Raw genomic sequence first — 27,707 nt, 5'->3', positions numbered from 1 at the left:
ACTGCTTTTGTTTGCCCGGGAGCAGAACAAGCCACTGGGCCGTCCTCCCGCAGGAGCGCACTGACGGTGCGTTAGCAACAACACAAAGTCCTCATGAAATGACAAATTACCATTTTGTCAGGCTCGCTGAACACATAACAGGAGAGACAAGGCGACCCCTGAGACATGAGGAGACACGGCAAATGGTTCTCTTTGAGTGTCGCCTGCGCTGTTTCAGAGGATGAGTTGCTTCCAGCTGTTTTATGTAGGTCATCTTTTAGGGTGCCACCACACTCTGCTATCACTCCTGATGTTTCAGTGATCACCGTGGCAACATGGGCAGTGGTACTAATGTGGTACTGAATAAAACGATAAGAGCGGGTGTTGTTGTATTACATTTATGTTGAAACGGGGAAAACTTGAAAGCAAATGAGCAAAATTCCTGAAGCATTCATACAGTGTATGGATGTTCAGTGGAGATCACTTCAGATCCTGATTCCTCCGTGAGATGATTCTCTTCAGGTGACACTGAGGTAAACGAGTGTTGAAGCGCGCATCATCTCACGAGCGCCGTCACATTAGTTCGTAGCGTCAGCATTGATGGTAAATGACAGCACTGTGTCCCAAAGCTTGCAGCCTTCTGCACAGCCATACCTGCCAGCGCTGGTGGGCTGTCCCACACGTCATCCTCCGAATAACTTCTAGGCTGCTACAGCATTGGATCGTTTCTGTAATGGATCCTGACGCCGAAGTAACTGTACAATATGTTTTCCAAAGAAGCATCCTGTGTAGAAACCACTCTTGTTTGTCGTGCGTGCGTGCCTGCCTGCCTGCGTGGTCACAGTCTTATCGCTGTGAATTTATAGTCGTAATTTATTTGTGCAAGTGACTTGCTAACGAATACTGTGGAATAGCTGAGCCCATGGATGACAGATAAAGGAATGTGATGCAGTGTGGCTTCATTCCGAGCCCGGGGGATTAGCTTGAGCAGAAATGAACCTGCACTGAAACATCTGCAAAGATAAGGCACCTCAAAATTAAGTGTCCCTGCTGGATCACTTTACTCTTACATGGAATTCATTTTTGTTCTGTGTTTTTTTTTTTTGTTTTTTTTTTCCGTTATGTTTTATTTTTGTCATAATGGTCATTTTCAGCTCTTTCTCTGTGTCCTACGAAGCATGTCCCTTTCTGTTGATTTGCGTTGGTGTCTCCTCTGTGCTTTCGGGGGCGCCCCCTGCTGCTGAATGGGCAGCAGCCGGAGAGGAGGTGGTCAGTGCAGTCGACGCGATGCCTTTTCTCTCTCCTCATTTGTCCGATTCCCTCCTTGTAAATTGTACAGAAAAAAAAAAATATTGAAAAAAAAAAAAAGAATATAAGAAAATCAGCTGATCCTTTTTAAACTTATAAGAGAAAAAAAAAAATGACAGAAACAGACAAAAAATGAGATGATGCTTAAAAGTTAAACTCTGACGAATGTGATATATATATTTTATTGATCTTTTTCGGGGTTGTGGGTATGAACATGTGTACAAAAATGTATGTTTAATTTTCAATCTCAGGTTCCAATGGACCAAATAAATTTTTTTAAATTAAAAAGCAGCCATGGTCATTATTGTGAACAGGATTTTTTCCAACCACACATTTCTATTTATGTAACAAAGACCTGTTTATCTTTCCATTCATGATAGTTCAGTTGCTGTTCTTGAATTATTTCCATTATATTATTAGAGGAACACAATTCTTCTAAGTTTTAGATCAAACTCGAATGATCTAGAAAAGATATAGTCAACAAATGTATTTACCTAGTTATTCATTAATTTGTTTTCATCCCTGAGAGCCACATACGTGGGCGGCAATCAATCAGTCAAGCTTTGGGCTTAACATCCTCACTGCACAACCCTGTTCTGTTTTTTTTTTTTTAATGTATATGTTTATATGAACCTCTTCTTATCTTGGGGCGCCCTCCTCCCTGTGGACTACCCGAGTGCTTCCTAAAGCGTCTCTTATACTTACAGTATACATTTCCGTAGCCTCCAACACTCAGTCAACAAGTTTAGTCTCTCCATATCATCTCCCTTCACCCCATCCCTCCCTTTTCTTTTTAAAGCTGCACTTGTGCCTTGCTTTCTGCTCCTCTCTCCTTCGTCTCCCACCTCCCTCCCCAACCCATCCAGCTCCATCTCCCACCCAGTAGCCTACCCCTTAGCAGCAGAGCTCCACAGTCCTCAAACCACCCTTCTCCCACCTCGACTCTCAGGGGGATAAGTTTACCAGACCCCAGAAGACATTCTGGGTGTGCTCCATTAGGTTGTGACATCCAGCATAAGGAGCTGTCAATCACTTTCTTTATCTTGTACCAAGAACCAAGAAAACTCGGGAAACATCTTGAAGCTTCTCTGCTCATTTTGAAACTAAGGTAAGACAACTAAAATATCTCTCTCCCTGTCTTATTGCTGTCACCCTCCCCTTTTCTTACTCAGCTGTGCATGGCAAGGCAGGGTGAAAATGTGATAATGCTGCCAGCTTGTCATGGGATGGGCCTGGCATCCTATAAAACCAAGTGTTGGTCATGGTCAGATATGTTAGGAGAGAAAAAAAAAAAAAAACAGCTGATGGGAAATCTGTACATTTGCTTCCCTGGTGCTCTGAAGTTATGAAATAACTAATTAGATGCAGGCCTTTTAATTTTGTCTGCTGACACGATAAGGCTTAAACTGCTCCCTGGCAACACTTCTGAAATTAAATAATAAAGTGGGAGAAAAAAATTTGTTTTAGTTTTTTTTATGAAAGTTATCAGTTGGACAGAGGAGTGTCGTGAGCAGAGAAGTGTGTCTGATCATGTGAAAAATTTATGATGTAGTCATAAAGTTAAGAATAGACCTCTATTGCTGCAGTTTACAAGTTTTCTAAAACAGTTTACTGCTGCACTTTGTAATGCTGCGCGTGCAAGCGGATGATTGCTTTTATAGCACATTTAAGTCTTCACTCCTGGCTTCCAGTATATTTCTAAAGACAGACCGATGGAAGTGTTGGTGCCACCACCAAATGATCACATTTCTCTTCCCTCCTATTTTCCCTGGCGTAAGGCCAAGTGAATAAATCATGTAACATGCAGGCATGGCAAAGCGGCGGGTGGGGGTTGGGGTACACTGGTTCATGGGACGGAGGTTTTTTTGTCAAGGGCAGAGGCACGATGATGCAACCTCGAAGAACATAACTAATATTGACTCGGCTTGCCAGAGATTTCCGGGATGCTCCTGTCATGCGAGTTTTTCCGTCATCGGAGCTATGAGTTCAGAGTGAGGGGGTGTTTTAAAGAAAAAGAGCAAACCTGGCCCACCAAGTGATGGTGTGTGTATTCACACACTGTTTCAGATACGTGTGGATGAAATAACCAATGAGTGTCTGCCTTGGGAATCAGTGCAAGCCTGGTTTATGAATAACCCGTTTCCCTGCTTGTTGAGACACTCATTCTTACAATATGTAGAATCTATCTCTGCGTGTTTGCGACTGTGTATTGAAGTGTTATCGGCAATCCTGAAATGGCCTTTGAGACTTGTGATTAGAGTTTTTAAAGCCCGCCTGGAGTCGTCTAAAAGCAGGTGTAGTGAGTGGGAAAGATATGTGGCTTTAAGTGCTTATCAGACAGACAATTCTCACAGGCTTTAACAAGTTTTGATTAAATTTTCTCTATAAAAACCCAAGACTGCATCATTAAATTGCAGATGTGGTCGCTCTCTCTGCCACCCAGAAAGAAAACAAAAATGAAGTGAATGATTAAACGACTAAGGCTAAAAACATGTCAAATGTTCCAAAGTCTTGTAGGTTGGCTGCGGATACTTCTTTCCAAAGACAGCATGAGGTCCACACTGTAAGGTTTGTCTGTATTTTGACTTCACGACCTGATGGTCGTGTCCCGCATCATTGTTAGGTGTAGAAGTGTACTATCCTGTAACTTTACACCAACACATCACAGCTGCAAGATGTGGAATTAGATCACATCTACCAATAGAGTGCCACGCACTAAGACCCAATCCCAATTACTACCCTTGGCCCAACTGTTTGCCCTGTCTCTCCATTTTGCAGAGGTAAGTTGCCCTTTCTCTTTTAGGTATCATTGATTAGAGATCATCTAGCCCTTGAAACTGGTCATTGGGATCATCCAGAGGACTAAATGACCTCTTGGGGAACCTATCCGGCTCATATGAATGAAAGACAGTGGGGTAGAGCCAAGTGGGAGGAACTGGTTATAGGCCTCATTGGTACTCTAGATCCTTAGCTTAGTAGTAAAAAAAAAAAAAGTATGATACCAAGTGTTTTATGCTTCATTCATCTCCTAGTCAAGACAACTGACCACATCATGACATCCCAGATCCCAGCGCTCCCACAGTCCTACTCTCCTGGGACTGACAGCGTCTTCTCCGACCAATCTGCTTTCTTCTCTCTGGAATCCAATGTACCTGGACTCTCCAAGGTGATTCTCAACAAGCTCAACATGAAAGACTATGGCGAATACAGGTATACATTTCCTATGTTGCCTTAGTGCAGCCACTCCTGATGTAGCACCTAATAACCTCACGTGCCTTTCTTAACTTCCTCTTTGTGTTAATCTAATGCTTCAAAATTCACCAACGGCATGTTTCCTGCTCTGCAAATGATTGGTGTTTGATTCTTATTAGGGCTGCCGTCCAGGGAGAACCTAAAGGAATCTCATTTCGTAACTACAAGGAGATGTTCCAGAGGATGGAGGACACCTTCAAGTTCTGCACCGGCTGCAGTAAACTCTCAGAACATCTCGCAGAGGGACAGACCCTGAAACGCTGTGTGAAGTGAGTGCAAAGCCACAACACAAGAGTATTTCTTGAGGACGACTGCAGAGAGCACTGGTGTGGCTACTTTTTAAGGAAGACCATTGTGCATGATTAATAGCATTCTCACATTAGCGCTGATTAACATTAATGGTCTCTGACAATCAGGATATTTTAGCTACCTCCACTGGTCATTTTTCAACTCATCACACGGGCAGAATATTGTTTGTGATGTTGTTGTCCAGTAGCTGTCATGTTTGAATCATTATAAGCTGCCAGAGTATCAGCAGCAGAATGATAAGCCACCAATGTGTGGCTAGCACTGCGGAGGTGGACAATGGCCAGTGGCAAATATAGCAAGGTCCCCAGACTCTGAATCATCTCTCTGCAACTCTGCAGCTTATTAAGAGCAGCTTAGTGCAGTTCAAAATGTCAAACAATCACAGGGAACGTATTGAGAAGAAGGAGTGGAATACAGCATGCAGCATTTTTGTGAGTGCCTCTCTGCTTCTCTCTCGCTTTCTGTCTGTCTCTGACACACACTGTCTTTTATATGCATTCCCTTTAAATTCTCAGCTGCCACCTCCTCTCACTTTAAACTTACTGGTAGCAGCAGGCTTCGAGAAAGGCGGGTGCAATACAGAAATGCTGATAAGTAAAACCCTCAAGACCTTTGACAACAGAATTTCCACCCACAATCCAACAGTACCCGCTGCTGAATTACCAACACCTTTCTAATTCCCATTTGCTTTCATTTTAACTTCTTAATAAAAGTGAAGGTTTTTTTCCACAGCAGTTAAACTTCGAAGGACACCTGTGTTTTCTCACTTCACTTTGTCTACTTACAAGCCACTATTGGAGGATTAGCAACTGGCAGACTGTGGCGGCTGATAAATTATTCTATGTAAATTTGTGTGCCTCTGGCTTCAAATGCTTGCAAAGTAAAGTAATATTGTCTCCCACCGCACCGAGTGCAGCAGACTGTCAGACCTGTAATCCAACACATTACCTAAACTGTGTGAGAACACACAGGCCCCCATCCAAGCAAAGAGGCTGCATTATCAATAATAAATTTCAGCTCTTCAGCAGTTGCTTATTATAGGACAAATCTTCAGTGACAGGAGTTCGTCACTGAAGGAGAATGTCAAAAGACTGGGAGCGGATGAATGTAACAAGCTATTTATACCTTTGCACAAACAAGACATTCCATCTAGTGGTCTAACCATAAAGAAGCTATAGTTATACTATTAGTTACAGCTTGTGTACCCCGGAATGATTTTTACAATGTGCATCAGCTCATAAAATTATTTAAAACACATTTATTTAACATGAAATACCCGGAGAGAAAAGCCCGATAAACACTAATTTGAGACGACACAATACTGCAGACTTCCTTAGTATTCTGTGAGTGGACATTTTGTCCTTCATTTTAACATAAAACAAAGCAAGAGTTGAGTGTAGGTTGCAGCCAGATGAATGAGGCTGTGCTTAGCTTCAGGTCGCAGTACTTGCTAAATGTTCAAACTGACATAATGCTTGCAGGGAATGCCGTAACAATGCTCTCTACTAAACTTAAGCTTGGGAATGTAGAATATAGACTACACAGCGATGTACTCGGTGCACTTTTTTTTTCACTGTTACTTTTTCCTTTGTTGTTGTCCTGAAGGTGCTTGAATGTGTACTACTGCACAAAGGACTGTCAGAGAAAGAACTGGCCTCAACATAAAAAGGTCTGCAAGATGCTGCGACTGGTGGCCATTGACAGACTAGTGGAGTGGCTGATGTTCAATGGTAAGAAATAAAAGTTCAAGGCTTAGTTGCAGGTACTAGATTTATGAGAACAAAAGCTGACCCGTTGTCTCGGCGCATACAATATCATTTTGACTGAAATCCAAGTTCCTCTGTGTTCCCCTGTGACTCATCTGTGTCACCGGCTATGTGTCACAGAAAGTCCATCAATTCTGCCACCCTTACAGGAGATCTTCCATTCCCCACTGAGAACTGGTCCAAGCCAGCTGCTGAGGTGAAGAGTTGGGACGACTGGCTCTCCATGCAGGGGGATCTCACGCCACGTTTGGACCCCATCTTGTCTGGTGCTAACATGGCAACGCTTTGGAAAAATGCCAGCAGGCCACGGCCAGATGATGCTGACTTGAAACAGTCCTTATTGCGAATTCAAAGCGAATTCCTCTCTCGAGTTCTGTCAGTCGGGAAGGCCATACAACACTTTGATCTGGACCCCAAGTTAAAACCGCTTACTATTCATCTAGCAGGGGCATCCCACAATGAGACGATGGGAGCCAGATTGACTGACTATGACGAGCTGAGCCGTATGTTTCCTGAACACCAGGGCATAGAGGTAGTAATGGTGGGGCCAGAAGTGGTTGATGGTCCCATAATGAGACCTCCTCTTGAAGCATTTGGCCCCAAGCAGAGAGTCTACATCAGTGCCTACAAGGGCCTCTATCACCAGTTCTGGGAGGATGTGGTGGAGAAAGAGAAAGCAGTCAAGCCTGACCTGGTGGTTGGATTTCATCCTGGTATGTACTCAAACCTACCAGCAACACTGTAAAAAATGCCCCTTCAAAAATAAGTAAAAAAACAACAAATACAAGATGTTTTTGCTTGAAATAAGCAAAAAATCTCCCAATGGAACTAGTGAAAATCAGCCTGTCAAGATTTCTTGAAATAAGATGTGATATTTAGGATTTTTGAGTTAAAAGTGATCTTGAAATTAGCTTAAAAACCTCTTCAAATGAAAAAAAAAACGCTTGTTTCAAGTAAAATATGACTCAAAACAAGATGTTTTCAAGACTTTTTCACTTAACAAGATATTCAAGATGTATTGTATTAAAACAAGTCCCTATATCTTGCTGAAATGGTACTTGTTAGGCAATTGTGTCTTATATTGAGACAAATATTCTTGGTAAGATTTAGATTTTTTTCCAGTGAATACATCAGATCAGATTTGAGCGTAACATCACAAAAACCCTGAGACACTTCCGAACATGAAATTCTTTTAAAGCAAGACGATCATGATCGCTGCCTTTATGAGTGGAAACAGTTTAACCTAAGTGGTCAGCTGTCTCAGGGGACCAGCAACTTGTCTCCCTTTATGTTTGCCTGACAACAACCTTTTTCAGAGTACAGAGAATGTTGGAGATGTTTAGCTCACCAGATCTGGCCTGTTCATTAGTCCCAGGCTTTTATTGGGAGTTTGGGTGATTAATGGCAGCAGCTGGGAAAGAGTTTGGCTTGCATTTTCTGGACTCAGCATAATGTCATTTAGTTGCCCTTTTAAAAGGGGAGACTCAGCCCCCTCCACCCACCCACATTGGGTGCATAATCATTGATTTGATGCAGCCTGAGGAATAAACCTTTTTTTCCCCTGAATCACGGACACATTTTAAGACATCTGAAAGACCATACAAAGGGAACCTGAAAGTAGTATTAGTAGTAGCATTAGCATTAGAGTGTTAGTTTTGACATCTGCCTAGTCCGTTTTCACCTCATTAAATTTCGACCCAAAGGCGCCAATAACCCGTCTCAGTTATCGTTGCAAATTCCGGTGGAGCTAAATATACAGGAATCCGTCATCCTGCTTGTAAACTGCCTGAGAGCCTGGCTGCATTTCATACTGCAAAGCTGGCAGAGCACTGCATTATGACGCCGTTTAAGTGATAGAGGAGCAGGCCGCATGACAAGAAAGACTGACAAAGAAGGTGTTCGCATGCGTTTGTGTTGAAGTCACCAAGAGGACGCGCATCAGTGAGGTGATGGCCACTAGGAAAAAAATGGGGGGAGGGGTTATTGATCTTTGAGAGTAAGACAGAGTCAACTGTTGGCTTTCAGAAAGGAGATTGATGTTGTCTGTGTAATGTCATCCATGCAGAGAAACAACACTAAACCTCAGTGACACAGACTGCTTTTTGTTATTCGTGAAATAACAAAAACAAGCTCCGAGACCAAAAAAAAAATCATGAACAGCAATTTCATCAACCACGTGGCCCAAATTCATAGTGGTGCCAAGTGATTATTGCCGTCATTAATTGTCAAACCGTAGTCTCTCTTTGTCATCTTATCTCCTGGAGGTCTAAAACCCTAAACGCTTCCTCTCTGTTAAATGTTTTATCTTGATGAGAAGCGTGACCTCTGGGATGTTAATACCACGGTGTGCATTATTCAAATCAAAATCCCCAGGCCTGTAATACCATCCGTGTAGACTTAGTCTATCAGCAAAGGGCAGTTCTCTTCTTGACAGATATTTTTTTTCTGTCAGGACATTTAAGCTGGATGGATTTTCTACCATGGCGCCTTGCACTTCGGTAATCTTGTGGGAAAGCAAACTTTTCACCTCTCTGCACCCTGCTGCTCATAAACAGACAACTAGTATGAACCAGATTCAGGAAAAAAGTGACATCTGTCAGTTAATATGCTAAAGGATTATACCCAACCCATCCTCAATGGATAGCCTGATTTTATGCAGTGGATTGTCCGTGGGGCTGAGTAAAGAGAGATACATTTTCAGTGAAGCTGATCTTGTTTCAGTTCATCTGTATTTCACGAACCCTGTCTCTTTGTTGTGCGTGCGACTGCGTTTGCCATATTGACTCAACAAATTATGTTCTAGCAAACAAGAGGAAGATATGAGCAGCTGGAGACTAAAGTGTAATCTGCCCAATCTTCAACTTACAGAGGAAAAATGTCTTACTTTTCCTCTCTCTGCGTATGCAGATGGAAATGGCGAGAAAGGTCGGAGCATTTCGCAGCCACATATTCTAGAGCTAAAGCCATGGAGAATGAGGAGCAGTTGTCCATTTATCAGGTGGCCACGAACGTACCTCCAATTAGGTTAGCATGCTGCTCATATCTGCTGCATGGCTAAATGGGAAAGTATTATACAACAATGCTAAAGACAATGTTTATGCTTTGCCAACATCTGCTTTTCGCCCAAAACCAAAGTTCAGAGTAATGGCTATAAAAAAGAATGCTAATGAAACAGACACAAAATAAGTAATCAGTTCTCATATTTAAGACTCTTCACCAACATTTGTGCGGGGGCAACAGAAAATGTCGCCTTTGTCCCAAGAGCTGGTGCAACATCCAGCAAATAATTCAATTAAGTTCATGACAACAGGCTATAAACAAGGGTCGTTTAAAAAACGGGTATATATAAACAAGAAATACATCCACCTGCTCTTAACCTGAGCTCAAACACAGGCGAAGAGGAAAACTGCCCTGTATTCTGATGAATCAAATTCTTAGATTTATTTTGGAAATCGTGGAAAATGTGTCCTCTGGGCTGAAAAAAAAAGATTCCAAACTGCGGAGGAACTTCACGGAAGAAATGGAAAACATTTCTCCCATAATGCGACAGTTTGCCTTCTCGGTTCCTAAACACACAGAGACTGCTTTGACAAGAAGAAGTGGTGCGATAAGTACTTTTCTCTACTTCGGTGGTGTTTTTTTCTCACCACATGCAGATTGAATGTGTTTTCTATTCTCAGATTGTGTTAGGAAGCCCATCGTGTGTTTCACACTGCTTTAAAATTATTTTTAACCCAGGGTTCCACGCCAACCAGGGTCTGATGGAAGGTTGGCTGCCGACCCTTCTGCTGCTCAGGGACTATAACATCCCTTCTTTCTTCACCATGTACAGGTACATAACATCTGTTATTTCTGATCATTTGTTTCTTATTCTGCCGCAGAAATAATCTCTCTTCCCCTCTGAGCAATCTTTAATATTTAAATCATCTTACGCTAGAGGGCCTTATTAGCTCATTTTTATGCCATCTGCTAAATTCTCTGGAAAAGAAATGCTGGAGGTTACACGTCACTTCTTCTTCTGTTCATGCACCTTCCCTTTGGTGGCATAGGCTTGCCTGTTTGTTCAAAGGCCAAGCTGAAGAGGGGAAAAACTGAAGTTGCAAAGTTATTGATGGCATACTGCTGCTCCTCTGTAAGTTCAGTTTCCATGACCATCTCCTTCTTCCTGCAGTGAGATGGAGCTCAAGTGCTCACTGCAGATCCTGCTGGAGCTGGAGATGCACATCAGGGATAGTGGAGCCAATCCATTCACCTCACAGAAACCAGAGCAAGTCCAGTCCAGTCCTAACACGCCCCTTGTCTACTGCAACTCTCATTACATCTCTTTCCGGGGACTGCTGCCTCAAGAAAACTTTGAGGGTCCAGGTGCAGACATTTAACAGCTCATCGTCAAGCCCATTAAAGAAAAATCATGGCTCGTTAAAATGCAGCTTTCAAAATATGTTCGGTGTCTATTAGAGATGGACATTTACATATGTTTGGACATTGAAGCCGGCTGTGCTGCGAAAGGCCTTCTTCACTGCTTCATGTTTTTGCTAAACACCATCTTTTGAATTGTGAAATGCGATTAATTAGTGAGGCAGATTAAAGAAATCTCTCAAAAGCTAATTTTGTTTGATGATGGCACAAACAGGGCACAAAGGTTTCTCCTCAGTTGGTGCCCCGAGGTGACACGGTTGTTGAATATAAAGGGTCACTGTTATGCATGTTTAATGAGACCTAAATTAGATCTATCATCATTTAATCGCTTTGCTGTGATTCATTCTGTGGATAGACCAATTCCCATAACTCACAACAGCTGCGTGAAACCAGTTCATATGCATACTAATGTAACACCTGATCTGGAATTCAACCAATTATAGTGTTCCACGGAGCCAGAATTGTTACCATGTTTCATTGTGCGATTCTTTTTTTCTTGAATTACTGCTGGTGCTGGATTTGAACAGGGAGTTTAGCACTGTTTGTCACCAATCGATGTTAATGAAGCTTCTTATGAAAGTGAGTCTGCTGATTAAGCATTTATCCCTTTAAAAGTTAGTCATACAAGATTACAAGACTGTAGAGTGATGACTCAAGGCATCTAACATTTAATAAACAGGAAATGAAACATTTTTAAGACCTTTACTCGCTGTACTGTGTTGTCTTTTAGGCAATTTTGCTGCAATGGAATGGAATGAGTGGGGCAAGAAGTATTGCATTATGAGAACTAGGTAATAGATTAATTGATCCACAAAGCTGGATATTTTTCTTATGTGCTATGAGAAAGTCTTCATTGGCAAGTGGCATTTTATTTATGATATTTAGCTAATTAATGCCTTTTTTCATGCTATAGAATCCAAACAAACGGGGACAAAAAAAAACAGCACGAGCCAAAGAAAAAAAAAATTATCTAAATTTTTTTTTTTTTAAATCAATGAACAGTGTTCCACTTGATAATGCAGGTTTATCATACTATTCAGTATAAAATAACAGGGGATGGAAACGTCACAGAATTCTGCCTCTGAAGCGGCTTTAAAAACTCTTATTTAAAAATCACTCCACTATTAAAACACCTTAAATTTCATTAAGGGTGCATTCAGTTTCTTGATAGTGGGATATTGTCTAATCACAATGATTACCCCTTGTGGATTACATGCACTTCAACATAAACTCTAAATTGATGAGGGGGGTCCCTCATGGCCATCTCCAAAGGTCAAATTTCACTAAATGAAGTGTGTAGAAATTCGTGGATTTGAGAATACTTCAGTGGAAAGGGTGAGAATAATTAATACTGCCCACCCATGACACTAATTCCACTGTCTACAAAAATCATTCATTTTAATGAGATTGCTGTTAAATTTCCTGTAGTTTTCCATTGAGCGACACTGACCCCTTGTGGATGAGAGGGGTAAAATCACACAGAAAGCACAGAAAGACTCGCCATTGTGTTTGAGGGCTATGACCTGTGGGTCTTTTTTCAGTGTAATATCATTAAAATTAGAATGTTATAAAAATTATAACTTATATATGTCATATATTTATGACAAAATGTATTCTAACTAACACACTAGGTGCTTTTATGCCGTTTTCTTGCCATACAGCCTGTCTTTAAATGCGCCTTTTCTTATGGAGTGTCCCATCGGAGTGCAGCTGTCGTGCAGTCAGGGAAGGTTTTGGATTTGTGAGACTCTTCGAGAAGGCGATGTGCAGCTGCTATATCTGGCGCAGGGCGCTCATATGTCACACCAGTAGAAAAAGCAGCTGAGGCGCTCGTGTCACGCTCATTAACGCGACTTTACTTAAAATGACGGAGACTGAGGGGTAAGCTAGACGTATTCCATTCTCATTTCATATGGGAGTTCATTTGTCTTTGGAGTACTTGTCTAAATGTTCGCCTTGTGACAGGCGTGTGAGGCCACGCGCTCAAGAGAACCTGCCTCGTGCCCGTTAAAAGAGTGACAGCATGTAATTTGAGTGGCATTTTCATAATCAGTCGCTTTTGCACGGGGCTTCATCGCTGTTACGTTCACTTTGTGCCTAAGATTTTACCGCAGAGCATTTAGACAATGTCTGTAACATTTGAACTCTTCGCACACATGTGACTGCACAATTTGGACAATCATCTTTAATTCTTAGTGTTTTTATTATTATTGTCGTTGTTGTTGTTGTTATTGTTATTGTTGTTATTTCAGACCTGTTCAGGAAACCAAGGGTAAACCCATGGCGTTCCGGTCGCAAAAGGAGATGTTTGAGAAGATGGAGGAGTCTTTTAAAGTCTGTGCTTCTTGTGACAAGCGACCGGGTCAACTCTCAAACCCACAGAGCCTAAAACGTTGTGCCAGGTGAAAAACAAAAAGAAAGAAGAAAAAAAAAACCACCAAAAACACACATAGTGTGCCGCCAATATAGGTCTTCTTTTTTTTTGTTTAATCAAACAAATGAACAGATTTAGAGATCTAAATCTCCCTTTGGCCAGGTGTCTGAATGTTTACTACTGCTGTAAAGACTGTCAGAAGGAGGACTGGTCCAAACACAAGAAGCTCTGCCCACAGCTGCGTCTCGCTGCCATTGACAGAATTGTGGAATGGCTTGTGTTCAAAGGTATTGCTAGTATTATTGTGATCGTGTGTTAGAAATGACCATTACAGCTGTCTCTATCAAGCTTACTAATCTGTCTGTTTCCTGTCTGCCATCAGGAGACCTTCCATTCCCTACAGAAAAATGGTCAAAGCCCCAGTCAGAGATTAAGGCTTGGGATGACTGGCTTGCCATGCAGGGAGACCTCACGTCACGCCTCGAACCCATTTTAAATGGAGGAAACATGAAAGACCTGTGGATCGATGCAGGCAGGCCTCGGCCTGACGATGACGATCTGAAGCAGTCGTTGTGGAGGGTCTGCAGTGAGTTCTTCTCCAGGCCGTTGACTATAGCGTGGGGGATGAGGCTGTTTGGCCTTGATCCGTTTTCCAAACCTCTCACCATTCACCTCGTGGGAGCGGGCCACTGCGAGACGCTGGCAGCCAGACTGACTGACTACGACGAGCTGAGCAACATGTTTCCCGGACACCCGGGCATAGAGGTGGTAATGGTGGGGCCAGACGTTTTGGACGGCCCCATTGTGAGGCCTCCGCTTAGAGCGTTTGGCCCCAAACAGAATGTCTACATCAGTGTCTACAAGGGCCTCTACCATCAGTTCTGGGAGGAGCTGGTGGAGAAAGAGGAAGCAGCAAAGCCGGACCTGGTGGTTGGATTTCATCCAGGTAAGAACATTTCTTCCACGACACAGACATATGACACCAAATGGCTCTTCTATAGGTCATTGTGCCACTGAAGCAGATATTCTTTATTCATATAAAGAATATTGATCTGTTTCTTTCTTTTTTTCTTTTTTTTTTTTTACTTTGTTTTCCCTCAATGTCTTTTTCAAGGTTTTGATGCGAGTCAAGGCCTGGATGAGGGTTGGCTTCCAACGCTTCTGCTCCTCAGAGATTATGAGATTCCTTCTCTCTTCACTGCACTCAAGTGAGTCTCATAGATGTCTAGCCTCACCTTCTGTAGAGACACGGCAGTGGAACGTCGCTAATTTTGTGTGCCTCGGCACAATAACACATCAGATTAGTTGCTACTTAAGCACATTTACTCTTGGGTGGAATTACTGCACTTTATTTGGTACATTTGGCTAGAATTAGCTCTGCCATTAATAACCCAGGCAGGGACTGTTGTTTTTGTAAGTATGTTGTAGTATGCTTACTGCTGTTTTAGTACATTTGTGTTGTACTACTGCAGAAAATAAACAAAAATTGAGTGTTACTTACTGTCTATAAACAAAAGACAAATTACTTCAGAGGTATATCAGATTACAAAAGCAATATTGGGAATTAGGAGATCACATAAACAATGTTGTCCCTTTGATTATATGAGATCCCTCTGTGCATGGATACACTGCCGTTGCGTGTGTGAAGTTTAGAAACATCTTAAATTAGCATCTCTATTACTCATTACTCATTCTTACTTTCTAATCACGTAGTATAGGATCATTAACCATCAATCTATAATTACTCAGAATTTCAAACAAATGATCTCCCCTGAACACGTCATTGCAACAGTGAACAGCGAATACATCTGGGATGGTGATATTAATTCTTGTTATCTTCAGGTTTGTGCTGTGGGTTACATAAGTACATGGTTGTCTGCTAATAGTGCTGCGTCCACAGTAAACCAAACGGTGGCTTAATCCCTTTGCAGTTCTTTATGCATTTGTAATGGCTAGTTATGATTGTCTTTTATATCCTCAGTGAGACAGAGATGACATACTCACTGCAAATCCTGTTGGAGCTGGAGATGGACATGAAAGGGAGCGGAGCCAACCCCTTTGGGTCGCTGAAGCCAGAGGTGGTGGGATCGTCACCCGACAAGCCCCCCGTCTACTGCAACTCGCACTACTTCTCTTTTCAGGGTCTGCTAGAGACTGTGGAGTTTGAGGGGCCAGAAGAGGCATGAAGAAGCATCAAGTGCCTCATTGCACACGCACACAATTGCCTTTTATTACTGGAACTCTTGTTTTTTTTTTATTCTACAATTTATTTTTACTTGAATGCTATGTAATTTCTAGTGTAGCCATGTACAACTGTTAGCTTAGGTTGTAATACTTGTTTATCATTGTAAGCTCAGTGCCTTTTGACCCTGTGGCTGCAGGTATGAGCTTATGAAATTTGCATTCACTATCTCACTATCACTGTCACAGAGGTTTTGTGAGATTTGAATATACTGTTCTTGAACTTGTGTTAGCAGCAGCCAATAAAACTTTGTTGTAATAGGCAAATGTTAACTGATGTTTTAAGCTACAATAAAGCTATTCCAATTAGTAAATGTGTGAGCGACTGCAACGTTCGCTTTGGTTAAACACAACTTTTCTTCTCCTTTACTGATAGTCTGTAAATAATTTACTACTTGACAAAAATAAAATAATTATATGACATATAGTGATATTTTCCAAATCATGAGGTCACCTTCTGATGTGAGCAGCAACAGGCTGCAAGTCTTGATTTGATGTTATTTTTAAAGATCTATTTTGTGGTTTAAAAAAAAAACCTACTTTGAATGATTATAGCCTTCGCTTTTCTTTACGGTTCCCATTGTTTATTGCATAATACACAGCCGAGGATAGCTAATGTCCTGACTGCATTTTTCCCGATGAAACAATCGACTTCTGAGTGAGGAAATGAAGCCACGAAGCACCATCAAATTCAACCGTTCTCTGACTTTTAGAGAGATTTAAAGGATAAAACCACATCTACAATGTAAAGAACAAGATTGACAATGCCTCCAATTGTTACAGTGTTCATGTCTGCATAAGAACACTTGTCACAGATGCAGTGAGAAAAATACAGGCTATGCCTGTGCGCAGACCTCTCAGGCTGGACAGGTATCCACTTGGAGACATCTTTTTTTGTTTTTGTTTCACGGCATCAATCAGGAAGATCACAGCGGCGGCCAGTGAGAAGATGTTGACGAAACACTGGAGGCAGACAAAGACGGCTGCAAATATGACTGTGGCAGAGACCATCATCACAGTGCAAAGCACAGTCAGACCAGTTGGGGAGGAAGACAGCCAGGAGGATGTGCCACATTTTGGCCTCCACCACGCTCAGGACCGGAGGCACGGTGATGCAGGAAACCCAGACAAACTCACACTAGACTCCCCATGGACTCGTCATTCTGCCTCTGAACATGACGATGAAGAGAGATGGTACACTGGAGATTATTTCCAGGAGGCGTAAAATGCCCTGAAACCCTTTGAATGGGCCACACATAATGATCAAATTAGGAATTCCAAATCTTGGAGCCAAATTGTGGTTATTCTAGTATAGTTTACTCTGTAGTTTCATTGTATACCTAATGTGCAATGACAATAAAGATTCTATTCTATTCGATTCTACTCTATTCTGCACTAGTAGAAGACAGACGGCATAATCAGTGTCTGTCTGACCTAATTAAATTGTTATTCCAATCCGGCGCCCCACACTGGCCTTGTAGCCAGCTGCAAAATCGTTCTCCACGTTTGTTATGAAAACATGATGCTCTTTTCCCATGTGCTCCCCCTCCCCTTTCTGAGGCTCCTGTGAGATCTGTTGGACTGGCTGACATATTCCATCTTTGTCAAGGACAAATCGCCTGATAAAACACTCTGTGCAGACTTATTGAAGACACACACACATGCACACACACATGCTCATTGATAACACACGCAACTCCTCACCTCTTCACTGGTCCCATTGCTTAATGATGTTGTGTGTATGTGTTGCTTTTTTTTGTGCTGAGGTTTTTCGCGATCTCAAACTGTATCATGATAAAGGGTAAAGTGTGAAGTAGGATTTTTTTTCTCTTCCTCTCACCTAATGTTGTTCCTTCCTTCTTATCTGGCGGCGCTCATTATGTGGGCTGCGTGGCCTGGGTCACTCATCTCCCTGTTGTGTTCGTTTTGTGTTGTCTGTCCAGATGGGTTGTACTGAAACTTGTAATTTCCCTTCCGGGATTAATAAAGTATATTGATTGATTGATTGATTGATTCTGTAAGATGAACTGTACTCGCTGACAGTTGATTAGTAAGGGAAGAAAAGCTCTATGACTGTTCAATTTCTAAATTGAGGCACAGCCGCGTCTTATATGATAGGCAGATATAAGTTCTATGGTTGATTTTATTCAAATGTCTCAATTTATGAGTGAGCACGTGGATGGATTATGAGCCACACGACCTCATGGCGCAGTTGTGAAAAGGGTCCTCCCACATGAACTGCAGAAACAAGACGCTCACTGAAAGGGACACCGCAATAGCCAAATTCATGGATGTGATCTTTCTCTTTTCTTGTTACTGTGTCCTTCTGTGGTCATTTTGAGTCACTGGATCTCAATGTGTTCATTTTCTGCTTCTCTTTAAAGCTGTTTCTGTGTTGATTTTACATCGCTTCTGATTAGTGTGATGAAGTCCATGAAAGACTGTAATAGGTGGATAGGTTATCTCCACGTGTCTCCAATTACCCAAAGGGCAATACTGTTACAAAATATGCATTCCGTGCCCATATATATATTTAATTTAGTTATTTATCATTATGCTGTTAAGAATGTGCTGAAACCAGTGTGAGGCTTGTGACTAATTTCACCCGTACACATATTAATGCTAAAACTGTGAGGTAAAGTGATAATATGCATCTTTTATCTTTTTTGCATCAGAAATTTCAAATCAAATTATGTTTCTTGAGAGTTCCTTTTCCTTGAAATGTGATTACAAACTAAGAAATTAATCTCAGACATTTCTTCATGTCACGTTTCAAGCTCATGGGAATACAACCGTACACACACTCTCTCTGACTCTTAATACATTTCAATCTTTTTCGTTTTTATTGGGGGAAAAAAAATGAAAATACATCTTTAGGTGTGTGTTTTTTTTTTTGTTTTTTTTTTTGGTGTCCTGGCCTGTTTGTGTCCGTGAAAGTGCAGAAAATACAGTTCTGCTCATTATAAGCAGACAAAATGCAAATCACATCAGTTGACATTCGATGACAGTGCCATACAGAGTTGATTATTTCAATTTCCACTGAAGTCACAACAACACGTTAAAAGGAAGACTAAAAAAATGGACGGTGAGAAATTACACACATAGAACTCAAAGAACTCAACTTTTTTATATCTATATAATCTTAAAAAACGCAGAAAATATAAAACCCATCAAATGGGGGACACCAGTACAATTATGTGCGTTTAAAGCCACATATACCGAGCAATGTAAAAATTAGATCTATTGTGAAAAGAATAAGATTCACGTAGGTCAGAAATGCAACCATAAACTGAATTGCCCATATGCAATAGCTGGGTGGACAGTCACTGGGACGTGGGTTGTTTCTGAACATAAAGATGGGCCACATGATGGCAGTGAATATGTACAACACAACAGAGATGACCAGGAAAATAAACACGAACCTGTCCAGGTTGAAGGGCAAGCAGTTCTTCAGTTTTTTCAGGATGTTAGTGGCTATGATTAGAGGTAGGATGGGAAAAGGAATGATATATGCTATAACGCAAACGATCAGAGCAGGCTTGTCTCTGTAACCAGTCAGTGAAACAAATATCATGCAGCTCACAAACGCTTCCAAAACCTTCCAGAAGCCCGGCAGAGCAGCCAGGTACTTCCCTTTCTTCTTATCCATGAATTTGTCTTTCACCACTTCAAGAATGTAGAGAAAGCCACACAAGAAGGCAGATATACTCACTATCCAGCCATACAGGCATTTAAGGCAGGCATAGAAGTTGGCATAGGTAATGGCGACAGAGACGGTCATGAGCGCAGAGGACATGGCCATCCCCGTGGTGAAGTCAGACCAGTCCATGCAAAGCAAGTCGAGGACGATGTCAAGCTTAAACATCTCAATGATAGTGATGATCAGGGTCATGATGGGGCAGAAGGCCCAAGTGAACATAGCGTAGATCCAGTAGGTATGACTGCTCCCTCCTCTGAAGGCACCCAGGAGAAAGGTGACCACAGACAGTATGATCTGAGCCATGTGGAGCCCCCCTCGTCCACTCAACAGAGTAGACGGTGTAAACTCCGCCTTGGAAATCTTGTCCTTAACATCACCAATAAATCCCATCTTTTTGAAAGAACTGCCGAGCAGGAGAAATAACTTTGTGCTCCCAGGTAGCTGATAGCGACTGGTTACATTTGATAAGTGTTCTCTGCAGCTTTTTTCCAGCTCCAGTTTCCGTGTGGCCTTCCTTGGTGGTTTGCATAATATTTATGACGCAGACAGTGTGTTGTGATAAATGTCTACTGCAGCAGATAGGAAATAATTGAAATACTTATAGCCTGAAAGCATGACCACACAAAGCCACTTATTTCACGAGTACACTGGTAAGGAATTGTTGTCATACGTGTTTTTTGAGTGCAAATTTGATAAAAATGCATCATTCCTATAATTGTGAACCAGCAGAAGGTGAACCTTTCAAAAAGAAATGTACCAATACTGTTTTTATTTGACCCTACTTGATAAACTTGATGAGCAGAAAAGGGAAATATCTCTAGTAGCTGCTTTATATGCCAAACTGAACCCCATGTACCCCAGTACAGCGATAATCTGTACCAGTTGTTCCAGATGTGCCAAGTACAAATAAGCTAAATTAATTCCTGGATCCAGGGTGTGATAAAATATCCTTCAAGACATAGAGGGGTCAATGAAAACTAGTTAAAGGAAAAGTCTTGGGCAACTCTTGTTATATTTTTTTAATTGCTTATCCAAAAAAAACAAACAAACAAAAAAACAGCACAAATACGTACGCCTACAAACACAACAAATGTATGTATTCTGTAAGAATATTGAAAATGACAGGCACTGCACTCAAGATAAACATTTTAAATCTTTAAAAAAAAAGTAGCCCTTCTTGGGTATGTTTCTGCACGGATCTACTTTTGCGTGACACCACTTTTATCGTTTTTCCCTTTAAGTTGACTAGAATTGTGTCGTTGATAGATAACATCGATAGAAAAATTATCCAGATCAAACGTCAATTTTCTCGTTCTGTTGACTTGATTTTTTTCTTTCCTTTCACCTTTTTAAAAAAAATAAAAATAAAGATGCGTTTTGAAATAATAGGTCCGTTGTTTCAGCGTTTGTTTATGGGGAAGCAAATAGAAAGCACAAGAGGAAGTTGTTGTCAGTGATAGGAGCCCTGCTAGCATCAAACCTTTGGGAATATGCATCTACTTTTCTCAGTTTGAGTTGGTAAACTTAAAAAATAACTCTGGAGGAGGCCGTCGCATTGTTGGAGCTATACTTGGTTGTGATGATAATTTCATTTTCCTGGGCCATTTATTTTATATTCGTGTCGAAGCCGTTGTTCGGGAAGACTTAGCTAGCACGACGTTAGCAATGGTTCGATGACACCGGCTGCACCTCAAGAGTTTTGGGCAAACCCCATGCAGCCTGTTGCACCGCTAAAGGAGTAAGATGGATTTTTCTAAATTCCTCGACGACGATTTTGACGTGAAGGACTGGGTCAACGGTGCCTTCAAAGTGGTTCAGAAGGATGCGCCGGGGAAGGCAGATTCTCACGCAGCAACGCTGGTCATGAAGCTGCAGTTGTTCATTCAGGAAGTCAACAACGCCATCGAAGGTCTGGATTTTGAGCCCAACAATGCACTCTTACATAGGCATATGTTGCAGCTGACTCTGTTTTATCGTGCTTTGAATTATGTTCGTTTTGTGAAACCTGTCGCCTCGTCGGGTAGCTTCTCATAGCTAATGCTAATAATGTCAGGATCCCAGCGGTAAATGCTTCACTAATGGACTGTTATTGTTATTGTAAGTGTAAGTGTTATTAAGGAACGTTTTTATGCCACGATGATGGGTGTTACATGTTACAACTCGTGATTATTTCCCTTGTTGGTTACTCTGGCAATCTCCACAGGTTCTGTCAATTGCGTTGCCTACAAAAATTTAAGAAAATAGTGACGTGGGCACTAGGTTGACAAAAGTGTGATGTTTGAAATATCTTCATTGGGCCAGCAATTCAAAATCCCAGATACATTCATTCACGTGGGATTAAGGAAATGCATCAAATCCTTGTGTCTAAGAAGTTAAAATGGGCAAATTTTTGACATTTCTGCTTAAACGATTACTGAAATTGACAATAAATCAGTTGGTAATTGCATCTCCGATTGTGTTAAAGCTGCTATACTAAATACAAATAGAATATGAATGGATTTGATTTTTTTAAACAAATGTTTAGGTTTTTCACTGATTCAGTTTGAAAATGAAGCTCATTAGAGTGAAATTTTCTTGAATAATTGACCTCCTAAAATCAAAACAACTCCTATACCTTGTATAATCCGAATAAACGCACACAAATAAATCGCCTGGAGAAGGAACAGCAGTTATACTGGTTATATCTGTGAGAGAGTGGCATTGTTTAACCACCCGTGAGATACTTTTCTTGCTGTGTAGACCAATAAGTAGCCGACTGTCTATCTTTCTGTAGAAAGCAGCAGTCAAGCGCTCCAAAATATGCCCCGAGTGCTGCGAGATGTGGAGGCATTGAAACAGGAGGCTTCTTTCCTAAAGGAGCAAATGGTGCTGGTGAAGGAGGACATCAAGAAGTTTGAGCAAGACACTGTGCAGTCTATGCAGGTGTGTGAGCAATTCCTTCACTGTATTTGCTGCAAATTAAATATTTACAAGTCACGCATTACTTGGAAAGGGTAGACAATGACTCACCTGATGACATGTTGTTGAAATTATTTGCTGATCGTAAGCAGTATAGAAAGTTAAGTGTGATAACGCAGCAATCATGTTCCCCAGGTCCTTGTAGAAATAGATCAAGTGAAGAGCCGAATGCAGCTGGCAGCTGAGGCTCTGCAGGAGGCAGACAAATGGAGCACACTGAGCGCAGACATTGAAGAGACCTTCAAAACACAGGTAAAAAAAAAAAAAAGAAAGGGAAATGGCCACAAGACTTTTCTCAGTATTTATTCAATTATTTTGCCTTTCTTGTCGCGGAATGGTCACAAACCTTTGTTTGTATTTTATGTATTGAAACTCTGTATAAAAAGATATTGATTTCATGAGATGAGCAATAATTTAAACTCTTTTGAATGTGCAAAACAACCAAGGCAGCTTGTAAACTGACCGGATGCAGGCTCAAGTTGTCGTTTTTAAAAAAAAATTCAGTGAGATTTCTGCTTTTGCCAGAGAAGGACACGAACATGTACAATTTCTGATGGTAACCGTTTTCTAGTTGTGTTGCACAAGCGATGATGGACTATACGAAAAACAATAGTCATGATTTTCTCTTTTTGTTTTTTTGTTTCCAGGATCTTGCGGTGATTTCTTCCAAGCTGACGAGCATGCAGAGCAGCCTGGCCATGCTGGTGGACACGCCTGACTATTCTGAAAAATGCGTCCACCTCGAGGCTCTGAAAAACAGGCTGGAAGCCATGGCCAGTCCACAAATAGTAGCAACTTTTAACTCCATGTCTATGGGTAAGAAATTTCTTTCAATAATAAGGTATTGGATAAAGTTTGATTTCCCAATACAAACTTTGATTGGTTTCCTTTCTCTCTGCAGACCAGGCCAAGCTATTTGTTAAAGTCTTCACAGAGATTGATAGAATGCCCCAGCTTCTAGCGTACTACTACAAGTGTCACAAGGTATGTGCTAGAGTCTTCTCGAAGAGCTTTATTGTTGGTGAATAAATCGGCGTAAAAAGAAAAGCATACTCTCACAAATGTAAGCATCTGAATGACTGTTTTTTTGGCATCTCCAGGGCCAGTTGGTGAGCATATGGCAGGATCTCTCTCAGAGCGAGCTCAGTCTGAACCAGCAGCTGTCTGAATTCTACGACACCTTGCTCTCCTCCTGGCATGCTCAGCTCCAGTGGAGCAGCCAGGTGAGACGCATTACAGTACTAAAAATGGTGCGCTGAAGTGACAACTGACACTTACCTGTGATTTTTAAACTCCTGCAGGTGTTTAAGAACCCGTACGAGGTGGTGACAGTGCTGCTGATCCAGACCCTGGGGGCCATGGTGCCTTCCATCCCCGTGTGCCTGAGCACAGCCATGGAGCAGGCAGCCCAAGAGCAGCGTCTTGACACGCTGCTCGAACTTCATCACACTGCATCCACCTTTGGACACAGCTTGGAGGCTGCCATGCTTCCACACCTGGGTCTGTACATACACAGGGCTCGACTGAAGACAAACTGAGAATGTGAGAAGTGAGATCCTTATTTTCTGTCTGTATTTGCTCCTCTAGGTGAGAATAACCTTCTTAAGGTGAATGAGCTGGTGTGTGTGCTGTGTGATCCCTACAAAGCTCATCAACTGCAGTATGGAGAGCTGGAGGAAGCTCATCTCCTCATTCAGATCAGTGCTGTTCCTTTGGTTAGAACTCCACACTCAAATCCACAGACCCACCACTTATTGACTGATTTGACTGACGATGAAATCTCATTTCCAGTATTTTCTTTCTGTGTCTATCGAACCTTTTGTTTCACACTCCATATTTATTCTCTCATCTTTTTAGGAGCACGGGGAGGTGATTGATTGTGTAGAGGAGCTGAGCCACTCTGTAGGCAAGTTGTTTGGTCTGGCTAGTGCTGCTGTGGACCGTTGTGTCAGACTGACTGATGGACTGGGTGTGTGTGGCCTCCTTAAAGCTCTCAAAGCCCTCTTCACCAAGTAAAGATCCTTTACTCACAATCACAGTCACAAGTCACATGCTATATTAATTACACGAGCGTCTTACAATATATGAATCTTTTGGTTTTATCAAATAAATCATTGGTCTGGTTTGATTGTTTGAGATTTATTGATTTATGCCTCCAGCTGTAATAATTTGCTCAATGCAGGTATGTGTCAGACTTCTCCACAACACTCCAGTCAATACGGAAGAAGTGTAAACTTGAGGACGCGTCAGGTTCGGCTGCTTTCCAGGAGGACTGGACAGCCTTCCAGAACTCAGTCAGGTTACTGTTTTTTTTTTTTTAAACTTCTAATGAAAACCGCGCAACGGTTACCATCGTGAATTCACCGATTTCATATTTGCCTTTGCAGGATCATTGCCACATGTGGAGAATTGCTCAGGCAGTGCGGGGCGTTTGAGCAGCAGCTGTCAAACAAGTGAGAGAAATGTTTAGGCCAGATGTTTCGAAAGGTTCCGGTTGTTTCCTTTCACCTGAGACCAACAACAACAATGATCATTCTGTCCTGTAGGATCCTGGGCACAGCAGGTAAGTACTTGTCGGAGTCGTACAGCCCACGGAGTCTGGCAGGCATCCAAGAGGCCAGCTCCACGGAGAGGAAGAGCGCCACTAGAAACCCTTGGCAGGAATACAACTACCTTCAGAGGGGAAATGTGGCTGAATACAACAACCTGATGGAGCTCCTCTACTCATTAAAGGTATTCGATTCAATTCAATTCAAAATGTATTTATATAGCACATTAAAACAACCTCAGCTGACCAAAGTGCTTCACAACAGCAACTGCATCACATATTAAGAGAGTCATCAATAAAATAGCAATAACAATAACTTCATCACAGATAAAAAAATACAATTTGAGATAGAATTAGCAATAAAATAACAGTGACAATAAAAGTAGCAAGCCAAGGTAAACTCCATTTCAGCTAGTGGAATGCCAGGGAAAAGAGATGTTTTCAGTCTGGATTTGAACTGGCCTAAAGACTGAGAGGACCTGACAGACAACGGGATGCTGTTCCACAGTCTGGGTGCTGCCACAGAGAAGGCTCTATCACCTCTGGTCTTTAGCCTGGCTTTGGGAACAGCCAACAGGAGCTGGTCAGCTGACCTCAAAGCTCTGAGTGAAATGTATGGCTGCAGCAGCTCACTTAAGTAAGACGGGCCCATGGAGTTGAAACACTTAAAAACAATCAATAAAACCTTAAATTTCACCCGAAAGCCGACAGGGAGCCAATGAAGGGTGCACAAGACTGGGGTGATGGATTCGCGCCTCTTTGTTCTGGTCAACAGGCGGGCTGCAGCGTTTGATGAAGAGCTTGGTGTTTTGGTTTACCAAAGACTCTCAGTTGCTTAAGCTTGTGCATCTGTTTCCCGTTGTCTTGTAGGAGAAGGGAACGGGCAACTCCAACTTGTTAGCCGAGCCCAGAACAGCTCTGACCAGGCTCAATCAACAAGCCAACCAGCTGGCCTTCGACTCTGTCTTCCTGCAGATCAAACACCAGCTCTGTCTCGTCTCCAAGATGGAGGTGATTGCGTGTCAGGTTTCTAGATGATTTGATTTCAAATGCTGATGGATACGACTTGAGTGCATGAGTGCTGGGAGATTGACTTTGAACGTGCATTTGAGTGCTGGATGTCCGGTATGTGTTTAATTCTGACCTCGTGCTGTTTGATTTGTGCCTCGTTGTTTGTGTCAAGATTCAAGAGACTTCTGGTTTCGGAGAGGGCTACACTGAAGACCTGCCCACTTTTAGCCTGTCGCCGCAAGAGTACATCACAAATGTTAGTCAAGTTTGGCTTTAATTAAACACAACAGGACTGCTGCTTCCTGCTCCCAGATGTATCAACCACATGCCGGTGTTTTTTCCCTGTGTAGATAGGGCAGTACCTGATGTCTCTGCCACTTCATTTGGAGCCTTTTGTGACACAGGAGGATCCGGCACTCGAAATGGCCTTGCATGCTGGGAAGCTGCCTTTCCCACCAGAGCAAGGTGTCACATTTGTTTTTCCTCATTTTTTTTCTTTTCCTCACTTCCGTTGCAGCACAGTTCTGTATTCTCTGCACTTTTTGTATTTATCTACGCATACTACTCCACTCTTATCTGTCTTTTTTTTACTTTTTTCCGTCATCACACAAAAATAAACCCCTCCCTGTTCAAAAAAGCCTTTGCATCAGTGCCCTTGTGCCACTAACTCGTTCACAGTTTGTGATCTGGAACACCTTGTCTTTGTCACACTGTCTCAGGTGACGACCTTCCTGAGCTGGACAACACAGCAGATTACTGGTTGGGCTCCATTGCTCGTGCAACCATGCAGACCTACTGTGATGCCATTCTGCTTATCCCCCAGCTGACCCCACATTCCACTAAACAGCTGGCCACAGATATCGGTACAGTAAACGAAAGGCTGGACTAACATCGGTTTAATTGTTAACACTGGCCAAGACTAGTGACATATGCATTGAAAAGCCACCAGTCAAGTTATTGCGTCTGCCAGCATTTTGAGTCCTGTTTGTGCTCTGCAGACTATCTGAGCAATGTGATGGACGCTCTGGGCCTGCAGCCCTCGCGCGCCCTGCAGCACATCATCACGCTGCTGAGGACTAAACCAGAAGACTACAGACAGACGGCCAAGCTGCTTCCTCGTCGCCTTGCTTCCACCATCGCTGCGCTCCGGTGCATCGACTACTAACACCAGTGGAGACGGAGGAGGACTCTGTAGGTACCGTGACTCCCTGAGCGGCACGTGGGACTTCCTTTGTTGTAAACAAACAGGAGAATGTGATATTTATAGCAGCTGGTTTACATGTTACAGTTCCTTGAATCTCAAACTTGAGGGGGATGATTTTCGCGGAAGGCGTTTCTGTCGAGATGAATGCGGGGGATCATGGGAATGTTAGGAGATTGAAATCAGGTGTGTTCCTCTCTTTTTCACGGATGACGTTGATCGAAGTTTTAATTAAATGATATGTCGCCGCTGATGATGCCTTTAAGCCAAGCCAAAAGGTAAATTTATCCTGACTTGTCATTTTTAGTTCTTGCATTTACAAGGTGTTGAGGGGCTGTGTCAAAGCATTTAGAGTCTGTATGGCCAATATATCATTGTAATATATCTGATCTGGGCTAATAAATTATTCAGAGGTAATATTTGTGGTATGAGATGTACTGTTTTTTTTTGTTCATTAAATCTCACATTCAGTTTAAAAGCAAAGGGGTCTGTCTTTGTTGTTGTAGTGCAGGCTGACTAATCTAATAGATGGGTTCCATTTTGGTTCACAGACTTTTTGCCTATTTGTTTTCATGCAGTATCATCAAAACACTGACATTAAAACTGTCATTTTTACTCGCAGAAGGCTTTCTGTTTTTCTG

At 42.1% G+C, this 27,707-nt stretch overlaps 4 protein-coding genes across 6 annotated transcripts; 3 read left to right on the top strand and 1 right to left on the bottom strand.

Annotated features, from left to right (window-relative positions):
* Nucleotides 1-2,135: 2,135 nt before the first annotated feature.
* On the top strand, nt 2,136-11,738 carry mss51 (MSS51 mitochondrial translational activator). Its single transcript, XM_075458194.1, has 7 exons — nt 2,136-2,395; nt 4,320-4,497; nt 4,659-4,808; nt 6,454-6,578; nt 6,764-7,327; nt 10,353-10,446; nt 10,786-11,738. Exons 2-7 carry the CDS (start codon nt 4,340-4,342, stop codon nt 10,991-10,993), a joined length of 1,299 nt encoding a protein of 432 aa, XP_075314309.1. The 5' UTR covers nt 2,136-2,395; nt 4,320-4,339; the 3' UTR covers nt 10,994-11,738.
* A 103-nt stretch (nt 11,739-11,841) lies between these two features.
* On the top strand, nt 11,842-15,962 carry LOC142374468 (putative protein MSS51 homolog, mitochondrial). 3 transcript variants are annotated; one of them, XM_075458195.1, is made up of 6 exons: nt 11,842-12,914; nt 13,286-13,435; nt 13,570-13,694; nt 13,790-14,353; nt 14,522-14,615; nt 15,389-15,962. In XM_075458195.1, exons 1-6 carry the CDS (start codon nt 12,898-12,900, stop codon nt 15,591-15,593), a joined length of 1,155 nt encoding a protein of 384 aa, XP_075314310.1. In that variant the 5' UTR covers nt 11,842-12,897; the 3' UTR covers nt 15,594-15,962. The 3 variants fall into 3 exon arrangements, with proteins under 3 accessions (XP_075314310.1, XP_075314312.1, XP_075314311.1); XM_075458197.1 differs by lacking the exon at nt 11,842-12,914 and adding an exon at nt 12,924-13,058; XM_075458196.1 differs by lacking the exon at nt 11,842-12,914 and adding an exon at nt 12,924-13,161.
* A 2,539-nt stretch (nt 15,963-18,501) lies between these two features.
* On the bottom strand, nt 18,502-19,784 carry LOC142374243 (myeloid-associated differentiation marker-like protein 2). The gene has a single exon (XM_075457807.1). It carries the CDS (start codon nt 19,736-19,738, stop codon nt 18,842-18,844), a length of 897 nt encoding a protein of 298 aa, XP_075313922.1. The 5' UTR covers nt 19,739-19,784; the 3' UTR covers nt 18,502-18,841.
* Nucleotides 19,785-20,775: 991 nt separating this feature from the next.
* Nucleotides 20,776-27,494, top strand: cog7 (component of oligomeric golgi complex 7). Its single transcript, XM_075457730.1, has 17 exons — nt 20,776-21,257; nt 22,122-22,270; nt 22,442-22,558; nt 22,954-23,122; nt 23,208-23,290; nt 23,407-23,529; nt 23,608-23,806; nt 23,894-24,021; nt 24,164-24,318; nt 24,489-24,605; nt 24,694-24,759; nt 24,853-25,039; nt 25,725-25,865; nt 26,038-26,121; nt 26,216-26,330; nt 26,585-26,728; nt 26,864-27,494. Exons 1-17 carry the CDS (start codon nt 21,092-21,094, stop codon nt 27,028-27,030), a joined length of 2,310 nt encoding a protein of 769 aa, XP_075313845.1. The 5' UTR covers nt 20,776-21,091; the 3' UTR covers nt 27,031-27,494.
* Nucleotides 27,495-27,707: the final 213 nt, after the last annotated feature.

This window comes from Odontesthes bonariensis, chromosome 23 (assembly GCF_027942865.1).
Source record: "Odontesthes bonariensis isolate fOdoBon6 chromosome 23, fOdoBon6.hap1, whole genome shotgun sequence".
In the NCBI taxonomy this organism is placed as follows: domain Eukaryota; kingdom Metazoa; phylum Chordata; class Actinopteri; order Atheriniformes; family Atherinopsidae; genus Odontesthes; species Odontesthes bonariensis.
Note: the sequence above shows the minus strand (reverse complement) of the source record. Positions and strands in the feature narration are given on the sequence as shown.

What these genes read in the sequence shown, in the direction of transcription:
- mss51 (XM_075458194.1), top strand. Translation starts at nt 4,340, where the DNA reads ATGACATCCCAGATCCCAGCGCTCCCACAGTCCTACTCTCCTGGGACT. An exon ending in AAAGACTATGGCGAATACAG is followed by an intron (nt 4,498 to 4,658) that starts GTATACATTTCC and finishes GATTCTTATTAG; the next exon opens with GGCTGCCGTCCAGGGAGAAC. An exon ending in GGAGTGGCTGATGTTCAATG is followed by an intron (nt 6,579 to 6,763) that starts GTAAGAAATAAA and finishes CCACCCTTACAG; the next exon opens with GAGATCTTCCATTCCCCACT.
- LOC142374243 (XM_075457807.1), bottom strand. Translation starts at nt 19,738, where the DNA reads ATGGGATTTATTGGTGATGTTAAGGACAAGATTTCCAAGGCGGAGTTT.
- cog7 (XM_075457730.1), top strand. Translation starts at nt 21,092, where the DNA reads ATGGATTTTTCTAAATTCCTCGACGACGATTTTGACGTGAAGGACTGG. An exon ending in AGCTCCAGTGGAGCAGCCAG is followed by an intron (nt 23,530 to 23,607) that starts GTGAGACGCATT and finishes AAACTCCTGCAG; the next exon opens with GTGTTTAAGAACCCGTACGA. An exon ending in GAGCAGCAGCTGTCAAACAA is followed by an intron (nt 24,760 to 24,852) that starts GTGAGAGAAATG and finishes TCTGTCCTGTAG; the next exon opens with GATCCTGGGCACAGCAGGTA.
- LOC142374468 (XM_075458195.1), top strand. An exon ending in GGAATGGCTTGTGTTCAAAG is followed by an intron (nt 13,695 to 13,789) that starts GTATTGCTAGTA and finishes GTCTGCCATCAG; the next exon opens with GAGACCTTCCATTCCCTACA. An exon ending in GGTGGTTGGATTTCATCCAG is followed by an intron (nt 14,354 to 14,521) that starts GTAAGAACATTT and finishes GTCTTTTTCAAG; the next exon opens with GTTTTGATGCGAGTCAAGGC.